Raw genomic sequence first — 12282 nt, 5'->3', positions numbered from 1 at the left:
GTGTTTATAACGCCCCCGACCAGGCCTCCATGCACTTTGAGCTCCTTGCAAGTTCATTTTCAAAAGATGGTTTGTTTTTTTGGCTCAAACGCCTGTATTTTGCCTTCGTTTAAATGAAAGCGTATTATGTACAGCCTTATAAAAGGCTATATATCGAGGTAAGATAGTTCCTTGCAAGTTTTAGTTCGATTTTCGCGCGACCTCGTTGCTTGATGTTGTTAAACTTCCTCCATAAATAAGCCAGTTAATCTACTCAATCATGAATGACATTGAATATTTAAATAAATTTCATTTTTCCTCTTTTAGTTCAAACGTAGAAGAAGAACAAGAATCTGCTTTCAGTGAAGAAGCCGTGGAATCTCGCCAGCTGAAGGAAAAGCGAGCAGCGTTTCGTTCAACAAGGAGCAAATCTGAAAGCAGTGCTGTAGCCGGGGGCAGTGTCCCTCGCTACCTTTCCTGGGAAAATGTGTCGTTCTTAGGGCACGAGATTAGAAAGACGGTTAGCAGAGGTTTTCATTGGATAGCCTCTCCTTCTCTTGGTAAGAAGCAAAGTTTAAGGGCTGCATTATCACTTCAATACCCTAAGCTTGTTTCGTGGCTATTTAGATTTCTAAATCTTCGAGAGCAAAATTCTGTCTAGATTTTAGCTTGACAAAGATTTCAGTGTAAATAAGCTTATATGGTGCCAAAATTCAGCCTTAAACTAGAACATTTTTGCAGACAGATTCCAATTTTTTCGTTTATATTCTAGTGGTTGGAAAGCACGTATATTGTTTACGAAATCGTACTTGATTTTCTGTGCATTTGCTTCGTAATAAACACGTTACAAGCTTGTTGTTGTTAAAATGGGTTCAAATGTATTTCACTGTGACAACCCGAAACCTCAGCAAAACATGTGAGCGCTGTTGTTTTGACAGTAATTTTAAATAAAATTATCGGTGATGGAGTTAGTTAGGAAGATTAATAATTTACTAGACGAGATTTGTTTTCAAGCCCTCCTCGTGCAGTAGAAATGAGCTTCATCAATTCATCGATGTGTCGAAATGGCCTCGCTTTTGTTTTCACATTTCACATTTAGCAGAGCGTTTAGTGGTCTAGATATTCCTATAGCTTCCTATGAAAGACCACACAGATTCCTTAGGAATTTCTAAATCCGTATTTTCGCGTTAAAAAGCGGTCGGATTTATCTTCATGGCAAGTAGCATTATTTGTTATTTGTAATCATAAGGGGAAGCCATTTTGTATTAAAATGGTTGCAAGTTTACGTGTAGGTTTCATTCATTCGCCAAGTTTTAAAAGCCAATAATTCCTTAGCTTCGTGTTAAAACAGTTTTTGTTTTTGTAGAACACGAAATGTCGTTAAAAGTCAAAAGAAGGCCTCCAGACGGCACAAAGGAATATCTGGTAAGTTCGAATTTCAATTTGTCAATCTAATTTTTTTTCTTAATTTACTCAAAATATTAAACAGCCTCATGTCTATACTGTTAAAAATGCTTTTGTTCTAAAAAATCTGAGCTAGGAATTGCTGGCAAAACATTGAACAGTTCTTGCAATGCACAAACAACATGTATTTTTTACTCAAGGGAATACATTTAAGCCTATTTGTATTATTTGTCTAGAAGTGTTTATCTTTGTGTTCAGTCAAATGTTTTGTACTTATTTAAGTATCATAAAATGTGCAAAGTAGTTTATTATATTCAAGACTATAAAACCCTTTCAGTATTTTTAAAGTTTATTTCTTTTGGGTTATGTTAATTTTCCATCCAGTTACCTATCGCGATTTGCATCTGTGGGCGCTGTACACAATATTGTGTACAATTGCGAATAATTTTATACAGTTATTATTAACAATTATTAAACTGTACCTGAGCCAATACTCAAATATTGGTTACCCCCCATAGACTGAGACATGGCGTTGCAAAATGTCAAAACAAGTAGTCCTAATTTCCTTGTAATTTATTTTGCACAGGGGAATGTGTGTGCCCAGGGGGGGTACTCCAACTTGTAAATGACGGGGATGATCGAAGGATTTTTTTGGGTTTAAAATTTTTGATTCCGGGATTTTTTTGGGTTGGAAAATTTGGCAAGTATTTTTTTGGGTGATATGATTTAAATAGGAGATTTTTTGGGTATTAAGGTGGCCCGCGGGTATTTATGAGGCTGACAGTTCCCTTTTTTAAGCGCGTTTTAAAACGGGAAAACGTGAAGTGATTGCTTAGATTTTTGAGAATCTGAAAGAATAATGCTTAAATTATATAAAATGATAAATTTTATGGCAATCAAACGCGATTTGTCAAAGTTATGAGCTATTTTCGGACGCCCTTGTTTTTAATAAAATGCGATTATTTTGAAAACGCCATCATGAATTTTTCTGTAATTACCCCAAAACGCTGCCAAACAGTTAAGGTTTACTCACAAAAACTTACAGGAAAATCCACTCCGTAGATTTCCTGAACGAGCGACATCTTTATTTGCCTTTAAAAACTGTTGTGTTATGCGTCTGTCTTGACCGTCGCATATATGTGATACTTACACTAACCCAGTACCAGCCAGTTTTGAGTCTGATGTCACCTTAATCTTGTGTGTAAAAGTTAAAAGGATCGTGTATATACATCAAATGTTAGCAGTCAATAAAGATGGATGGTTTTCAGTCGAATTTTTGAAAATATTGATACAAATGACGTTATTTCAAATTGCGAAAAATTTGTCGATTTGTTTTTCATTTTTTTAAAGCTGCAGCTAGAACAGGATATTGCAAAGGTTTGATGAAAATCGCTCATAACTTAAACAAATCGCGTTTGATCGCCATAAAATTTATCATTTTATATAATATTAAGCATTATTCTTTCAGATTCTCAAAAATCTAAGCAATCGCTTCATGTTTTCCCGTTTTAAAACGCGCTTAAAAAGGGAACTGTCAGCCTCATAAATACCGGCGGGCCACCTTAAAACAAACTAAAGTGTCTTGGCGCGGCCTTGGCGTATTTATGGTATGATGAATAAACAAACACAAGCGTTCAATTTATTATGGTTTTCTTTGTGTTATATTATTGCCCTTCCTGGGGGTAATTTGACAAGGGATTTTTTTGGGGGTTGTTTTTGGTCCAGGGATTTTTTTGGGTAATGGGTGTGTATGTCTTTATTGACACTAGTAGCTTCCTCAAAAATAAAGGAGCTACCGTATTTATTTGATTAAGTGCCCAATCTCGAATAAGCGCCCACCTCGAATAAGCGCCCACCCTGAAGGAAGGAAAAGTTAATAAGCGCCCAGCCTCGAATAAGCGCCCACCCCCCACCCCACAAAAAAATTGAAGTGCACAAGAGGAGTATTGATTATTGAAATTGACTTCTACTAAGAAGACTTCCCCCATGACTGAGTTTTCTTAGTATTTTTCAGAAACTTTCAATGAACAGTCGAAGTTTTGCTTTGTTTTGTTACATAAATAAACTTACTTTTTGCTGAAAATCACGAAAATTTAATAAGCGCCCAGCCTCGAATAAGCGCCCACTCTCAAGGTCCAAAACTTTAATAAGCGCCCAGGGCGCTTACTCGAATAAATACGGTATGTTACAGTATTTTAAGTCATTTTTCTAAATGCTTCTGTGGTAGTTTTCTAAGGAAGAAAAACACAAATGGAGTAACTAAAACCTAAAAGTAAAAGATGGTTTCGACTGGCGATGACAGATTTTGAGCAACTAACTTGAAAAACTTTCCAATTGCCAATTTTTTCAAGTTCTGTTGTCCATGACATAGCTCCTTTTTACAGCCTTAGGATTCCATTATTAAGTGTCCTTGTGGTGCATACTAAAAATCTTGGACACTGAAATGAAAAATTAAGTGTCCCTTCACCCCCCCCCCCCCTTAAAAAAATTCAACTCTGATGTCAGAGTTCTAAGGGGGGTTTCATTTCTCTTTTTAATTTTTTTTTTCTGTTTTTTTTTTTTTTTTCCACTTTTCTTTTCAACTGGTTTTCAACTGGTGGTTCAATCCTGGCCTTGGTACAACTTGGTTCAACTTGGTAAAATTGAACCACAACACATGACAGTTAATGAGCATGAACGATAGCAGATGATAGGTCTGTGGCAAAACCATAATGTACTCACACCTGCAATAAATTATCCAAATATAAATCCTTTCTACAGACTTTAAAACATGTTTTATGCTCTTGAGCAATCAGAAAAAATAGTACTTAGTCTACAGATGACCTGTTGAACTGGTCCACTAGAGCATAGAGTACAAGCAGCCCCTTTTGACAAAAACAGAACCCAAATGGAAAAGTAGCTGTGTGAAACTAGGGGGTGAGACATGCAAAAAAGGACTATACACAAAGCTGAGAGAATGACCTTTCATGGCCGACTGTAGGTCTCGCTTCCAGATTTTCACAGCCATTGTTCTACCACTCATGCCCTTTTTTCGCTTGTGCTTGAGGGGCTAAGAAAAGAAAGGAACTGCTAGTAGCCTAACTAGAGCACATTATTATTAATTGCGGGCCCAAGAGAGGCCCGCAACCCTAATCTTGACAGTGACCAGCGGATTGCGTTTTACGCGTGCGCGCCACGTTTATAAACCAGGACCGAACCGGAAGTTGAAAATTTTTGTTCTTCCACCAAGCACGATTGGAATGCGAAAATGTGTAAATCACGACAGTTTGTCGTAACACCGGAAGAGAAAAATCTGTTCTCCAAGAGCGATATTTTAAAAACAGCTTGTCACATTAGATAAACCTTCTGTGACATTGAAGGCGTTATGTGTTGCTTTTGAGCAACACATAACAGATAAACCACGGTAAAGCAAATGATTCCAACAACGGTTATTGTCGAGAAATTCGTTATAACACTGACAACATAGCGAGTTTACCGACTGAGAAAAATCACATCTAAATTCACACTGCACCGCGTGCGAAAAATCCTTGCGTGACGCGTTACTCAGAATAGTTGTCTATTGTCCATTTGATCATTTCAGTCCTCCTTGTTCAGTCGTTTATTTATAATTATCGGCACTGCCTACCAGTACCTTGTCTAAGTGCATCAAGGCCCGCACTTTCTAACCTGTGGTTACCACTAGTAATAAATTTATTTTTCAAGCTTTTTTTTTTACTTTATACAGGTTGATACAAATGACACCCTGGCAAAGATTGCACTCTCATTCGACACCACTCCCTCAGAGTTGACAAGAATTAACAAGCTTTCCTCTCGTATGCTTTTTCCTGGACAGGTGAGAGAAAAAATAATATTCAGAGACTTGGCATGTGCAGGGAATTTTTTTAAAAAATCGGGGGAAACTCAGGGAATTTTAGTTATTATATTAAGAACAATGTAACATCAACTCTCCAACCCATAGAATTTTCATCAATAAAGTCATGTTCAATTTGTGTGCAGATTATCCTTGGAAGGTTCTGTAGGATTTTAACTTTTCTGTAATGGGTTAAACTCGTGTATTTTTTTTTAATTTACCTGTAAAAAGGTAAAGCTGTAAATTGAAAACTTTTACATTTGTATAAATTTTTGAGGCCACAACTTGACGTCAAGGATTTGTCACCTGAGGTGTGAAAATTGTCACCTCAAACATCAGGTCTTTCCCCCTTTTTTAAAAGCTGTCTAAAAAAACATGCATTATAGGTTGAATTTATTTTCCTTCATCAGAAAAAAATTACCTTCTACATGATGCAATCCATGTCATTTTCTTTACTTATAGATTTTGACCTTAAACCTAGTTAACAGTAATTTATTGTTGGATAAATTTGCACCTAGCTAGGAACATGTACATTACATGAATAAATGCAAACAGTTAATTTCCCATTTTACATGTATAACTCCAAGTATTTGATTACTCCCAGATATTTTTTTAATACTTGAAAAAGTCAGGGAATTTTTACTGCAGGTTTTGATAACAATTAAGTTCCTTATTATTGTTCATAATAACCATCCTTCATGTACAGTATTATGACTTTCCAAGCATGGGGTGGGGGTGAGCAGAGGTATTTTCTAGAACCACACTGTTTTGATAGAGGTACTGTGACAGTAGCATGTCTACATCTGTACTATGTCACATACAGAATCTTTACCAGGCTAAAATCTGGATCTCGTAACACAGAGTCTAACAGATCACAACAAACTGCATTATCCAGTACTAGCTTATGTTGTTGGGAGACACAACATAAACCCAATGCAAATATGGCTGCTGTCAATTTTCAGCTCCCAGAAGGATCATTTGCCAACAAAATAAAATTACTTTAACTTAAAGATTAAGTCAAAGTAAATCAGCATATATTTATGACATTTAAAGGCTAGATATTTAATCTAATGGGAAGTTATAGGGATGTACACTGTATATATGGCCAAAAACATGAAAACAAGGCTTGGTAGGCCAGAGTGGCTTTTCCATACAAATCTCTTAATTTTGAATGAGTCGCACAAATCTACAGCCTTTAAACTAAAAACACTGAAACTTCGAATTGTGTTATATAAACTATTTTCAAGTGTCACCATCAGCGTTTTAAGAAATTTGACCAAACAACAGAAATGAATGACAACCATTTTTGCATAAGGTCTGTGGCTGTCACTTTTGTGAAATAAAAGGTGAATATACTGTAAGTGCAAGTCAGAAAAGATACTTCTGACCATTATTTTATAGCTTGTTCTAGCTTCTTTCAGGTGTTTCATGGTGGCCAAAATAAATAATTAAAGAGTGTCAGAGAATATTGTTGAACTATGGGATATCCATTGAAGAAAACAACATGCAATTTAATCTGATCACATGCGTTGTAGACCTCTATGTAAGCCATGATTGTTGAGTGTATGTGGCCACGGATTTACATGAAAGCTTGCTTAAGGGTATGTGTTTGAAAGGGAATACAAAAAAGGCTATAATTTATTGTTCCTGTCATTTGGACTTCTTATTTCACATTAATTTGTAGATGTTTCTAATGGGCACTAGACGTAAAGAATGGTTTAAGCTCACTGCTGGAGAACTAAGTACATACAGTATTGTGCAAAAGTAATGCAAACGAAAAGCGCGAATTTCGTTCTTTGTTTTCCCGACATTTCTTCGAATTATCGCTCACTAATTCGGGACGAAATTCGCAACGCTTTGAGCGATATTTCGCTAGAACAAAGGCCGATAATTCAACGAATTGTCGTTACCACAACGACAATTCGCGACGCTATGAGTGATATTTCGCTAGATCGAAGGAACGAATTGTCGTTCAACAACGACAATTCGCGACGCTTTGAGCGATATTTCGCTAGACAAAAGACCAATATATCAACAAATTATCGTAAGCAAACAGCATCGCTATAAAGGAAAACACTTCAATCCGCAATTCGAAGTATCGAACGGCCTCGAATGACAGCAATCAAAAACAGTCGATTGAATAAAATAACACTGATTAAGACGAGGTCGAATTGTTTATTTCTAATCTGAAATCTGAATAAGAAAAAAACTTGAATAATTTACATTAGAAAAATGTCAGTCTTTTGAGAGAAATGTGAAGTCGTGTTTGGCGGAAAAAAGCGACAGCCGGAATTGTCTGTGTTCACTTGCTGTTATGCAGGTCGTAAACAAATGCGCAGACTTTCAATAAAGTCCTTCGTCTTGTTTATTATACCTCTCGCGACTTCGTCACTCGATCTCGCGACTTCGTCGCTCGCACGGCCGCTTCGCGACCTAAAAGGCTCGCTTCGCTCGCTTATTTACTGTGAAAACTCGTGAGGTCGACTTGTGGCAAGTCTTACAAATGCGTAACGTAATGACTTGATAAACATCTCGCTTCCGGCCTGTCGGAACGCTGCCACACGGCGGCGCTATTTCCACTTAAGGTATTTTCAGAATTAAAGGCAAAATTATAGCGATGTGCAAAGTATTTCTCGTTAACTTTAGTGGGAAACAATTTCGTCGTCGGTAGTAGGCAAAGAAGCGGGCACGAGTTTCAAGTTTATTCAAGTTTTAAGTTTTATTTATTCAAGTTGTTTTACTTTCTTCAAGCGTCGAAGCGAAAGTAAAAAAAAAAAACTTTGTGAATCCTCCATCTGCCGCGAGTTCCATCAGGCATAAACTTTTCGATTATCAAAGTCTGTGGATCAAAAAATTTTCCCGGAAGGTAGGGAAAATTACTCTTATTCCAATTCATTACTCCCATTCTAAGAAAGATCCAGAGTGACAGTGTATTCCCACGGGAGTTGTCTTTTGACCTAAAATCAAAAGCGCTTGATGTTTGCTTACCATAAAGTTAAAAAAAATTTTGGGAATAACTGTTGAATTAAAGTCTAGTCTTGAATAAAACGCGTATCGATAATCAAATGTTATTAAAGCAAAGATGGCAAAGTAGCAGAAAAAGTATCATGACTTTTCACAAAGACGAAAGTTTTCGTAAACATTACGTGACCGTATGCAAATTCAGCACACGTGCGATAATTTGTCGGCCGCTTTTATTTGTATTTTAATCAAGCGTCCCGTAATGATTTCAAAACAAGAAAAATCCTGGGTTTTACAACGTAAATAAAGTTTATTCAATCAGTGAAATACTCTGCCTTCAAAAAAGTTTACTCGAATTGACTCAAAACTATCGCTTGACGCATGGAATTATTTCACTTGTAACTTGAAACCCGAGATCGCAAAACCGCAAAACTTCGATATGCCATATCGAAGTACGCAACGCAGGGAGCTTTTGCTAGCTTTTGAAGCCTATCAAAAGTTCTGCCTTGGAATTAAGAGAAAAATGTTGAATGAAGTTAAGAACTTACAAACTGAATGAGCAGCGCTGTTCACTTTTTCCCAAAAAGAGAGAGCTTGTTCAAAATGGCAAGTCCTATTAAAGGAATGTTTTCACGAGAGGTCACATTTTGTGGAATCGCTTTGACTCTTGCTAACAGGTTAAGTTCTTGCTGGAAACTAGCCAGGTAAGTTTGTTCTAACCTTTGGTTTAGATTGTAATATGAATTTACAAAAGGATTTCGCCCATGTTCTCAAGCTAGCTGTGTGAAAGATCGCAGCGAAAGATCGCAGCGAATTGTCGAGGTTAGCGAACTACCGTGCGAAAGATCGCAGCGAATTTTCGAGATGAGCGAACTATCGTGCGAAAGATCGCAACGAATTGTCGAGGTGAGCGAACTACGCCTTCGACATTTCGCGCTTTTCCAAACAATAGGTGTCACGATAATTCGTTAAAATTTCGAAGAAATATCGCTGCGAGCGAAATTTCTTCGAAAAGCTCCGAAAAGCCAGGAAATTCGTTGAAATTCGTTTGCATTACTTTTGCACAATACTGTAGTAATGGAAACCTTTTACCTTCATTTAGTTAGCATAGTTGATATTTCAATCATTGTATGATTATTCTGGGAGCACGACATGAAGTTCTCTTTTTTATTGTGAAGGTTAAGGATCTGTAAACTTCTGTAGTTTTAGCCTAAAATTTGATGATTGTTTTTATATCAGCCAGACTTGTTGCAAAAGTTTTGAAAATATACCAGGTGATGTTGTTACCCCATGACATCCACACAGTTATACAAGTTTCGTCCAACATAATAAAAATAAAGTAAGCACTTGTACATACACATGTATATAGTGTTACCCTGAGGCACATAATATAATTATGTTTATTAGTGAACTGGACTCACTACGCTCAGGTATGTGCACTTTGCTCATCTCCAGACTGAGGTAACACACCAGCCTAGCAGTGGACAGCTGTTTTGTCCTCTTTGGGACTCGTCAGCACTGCGTAAGGCATGGTGGTAATGGGAGAAAAGTTCTTATTTCTTTCACCTCAGTGATCCAACACTTGTGGTACACAAGGTGGATCTCTGGAGACGAGCGCACCAGTAGTGGGAGAACGAAACAGCTGTTCACTGCTAGGCTGGTGTGTTACCTCAGTCTGGAGATGAGCAAAGTGCACATGCCTGAGCGTAGTGAGTCCAGTTCACTAATAAACATAATTATATTATGTGCCTCAGGGTTACACTATATACACGTGTATATACAAGTGCTTACTTTATTGTCTCGCTCCTCGACGGCGTATTTTTGAGGTGTTTTTTGGTTAGTTAAACTAACCTATCCTTAACGGTAGTCTAAGACTACTGGTGCGCTCGTCTCCAGAGATCCACTTTGTGTACCACAAGTGTTGGATCACTGAGGTGGGAAAAATAAGAACTTTTCTCCCATTACCACCACGCCTTACGCAGTGCTAACGAGTCCCAAAGAGGACGAAACAGCTGTCCACTGCTAGGCTGGTGTGTTACCTCAGTCTGGAGATGAGCAAAGTGCACATACCTGAGCGTAGTGAGTCCAGTTCACTAATAAACATAATTATATAATAAAAATACATTTTGTTTCTTATGGCCTGGGTGGAGTACTTTTTCACATGCATGTGATTCACATCAAGTTTCTCCTTATAATATCAATTCAGTGTTATTAAACAGGCAGGTTGTGAGATTTAAGCAATTTACAGCTGAGAAATCACAACTTTGTTTTAATTTGTGTGACAACAAATTCTCAGTACATGTTGTGTCTGGGTTAAAGGGGCTATGTCACGCAATTTTAGGCAATTTCGGCAGTGACCAACTGTTCATAGAATTAACTGAAATATCACAATAACGGCTTAAAACTGTAGAAGAACTCAAAAGAAACACAGAATGGCCAAAAAGGGGCATTGGTGGGCAAAATTCGAAAAGATTGAAACGGATTGCAATTGGGTAAACTTGAAAAACGTCGGCCCAACTTTTTTCAAGTGTATCCTTATTCAATTTGTATCAAAGCGTCATCTACAATGCTCAAAAATCATCCTTGTTTGTTATGTGATCGTGATTTTGTCCTGCAGTTATTTTATTTTCATCAACAGTGACTGTACAGGTTCAAATAAATTATAATTATGTGAGAATAAACAAGGACATTCATTTGAGATTCTACAGCTCCAGTTGAGAGATTGAGTTCTTTCCCAGCTTGTTGTGTTGTATTCTGGGGCAAGTTACAGACACAGCACTTACTAACTCCTACTGCATGCAGTTACCTATCCATAAATAATAACAGTAATATTGTTATTATTTATGGATAGGTAACTGCATGCATTGGAGTAATCCAGTCTTTAAAAAATGTTATTTCCATAATTTGTGGGTAAAATTAGTCAATGTTTAATCCAAACCACTTTTTCCTTTTCAGACATTATTTGTGCCAGACAAGGGACTAGAAACAAGTACCTCAGCAGAATCTGAGCCATCTTCTTCACTACCTGTTACAAAACCTCCACAGCCTTTGGTGACAAAGGTATTTTAACACCCGCTTTCAGTGTTACTCACATAGCAGCTTTCACAGATGAAGATTACTTTTTCAAATGACTTTGAACCTTTAACGGAAGATATAACCTTTATTTGAGGATAGAAATCAAACTTCGGCAGGGCTCTAAAAAAACTTGAATTCCAACTAGTACATCGGCCAAGTATATAAACTCTCAAATTTTGCTTGCCCGGGCACTTTCCCCCCTTGCCCATGCTCTCAAACTTATTAATATATCATGAAATTAAGTTAATTGATGGTTTGCAAAGGCCCTTGCCCATCGGACAAGTGAGCATGAAAAGTCACTTGTCTGGCAGGAAAATCTACTTGTCCGGGACGACCCGACGGGGGTTTTATCAAGCCCTGCTTCGGCTATAAAAGATATTAATAGTTTTTTTTGAAGGCGCACGAAAACAACTTTAAAACGTTAGCTAACGTTTTCAAATTGCAATCCATTTCCATCCCAGCCATCCGCTTTTAAACAGTTTTAGTGCTCTAAAATAGCAATTGTTAATAAAAATGGGCCATTATTTTTAGGTTTCCTATGACACAAATATACTGTCACTGTGCATCTAAGTGGGAACACTTGCCACCGAAGCATGATCTAATTGGGTATCAATCGTGGCATGATTCGTCATCAAACTTTGAAGTGGAGCTGACCGTAACGGCAAGTTTTGCGCTTAAAATGCTCACCGTAAACACTGAGTACAGACGAAACTTTACACCAAAAGTAATTTAAGTAAACCTGCAAATGCATATCGACACAAAAACAGGATCAATTTGTCGGAAAAAGTTTTCATATCCAATCTTTCCACCATTTCGAAACCGGAATGTGTTGAACTTTCGGCGCGAAAGTTGCCGTTACAGTCTGCCAAACTTCAAGGTTTGATGACGAATCATGCCCCGTTTGATACCCAATTAGATCAGGTTTCGGTGGCGAGTGTTCACGCTTAGATGCAAGCGACCGTAAATTAGTGCTGTTCAAAAATCTGTTAAAATCTGTGACATAATTATTCCCT

General features: G+C 37.4%; 1 protein-coding gene across 1 annotated transcript in view; it reads left to right on the top strand.

Annotated features, from left to right (window-relative positions):
* Positions 1 to 12282, top strand: part of LOC144664656 (oxidation resistance protein 1-like) — a 28956-nt gene continuing 16674 nt past the window's right edge. The window contains exons 1-5 of the mRNA XM_078525829.1: positions 1 to 158; positions 307 to 539; positions 1346 to 1404; positions 5108 to 5215; positions 11150 to 11254. Coding sequence (XP_078381955.1) covers positions 127 to 158; positions 307 to 539; positions 1346 to 1404; positions 5108 to 5215; positions 11150 to 11254 — 537 coding nt within the window. The 5' untranslated portion in view covers positions 1 to 126. The remainder of the gene's footprint in view (positions 159 to 306; positions 540 to 1345; positions 1405 to 5107; positions 5216 to 11149; positions 11255 to 12282) is intronic.

The sequence above is a fragment of the Oculina patagonica genome, chromosome 9 (assembly GCF_052425735.1).
Source record: "Oculina patagonica isolate OP01 chromosome 9, crgOcupat, whole genome shotgun sequence".
NCBI lineage: Eukaryota > Metazoa > Cnidaria > Anthozoa > Scleractinia > Oculinidae > Oculina > Oculina patagonica.
The sequence above is the reverse complement of the archived record's forward strand: the minus strand, read 5'-3'. Positions and strand labels throughout refer to the sequence as shown.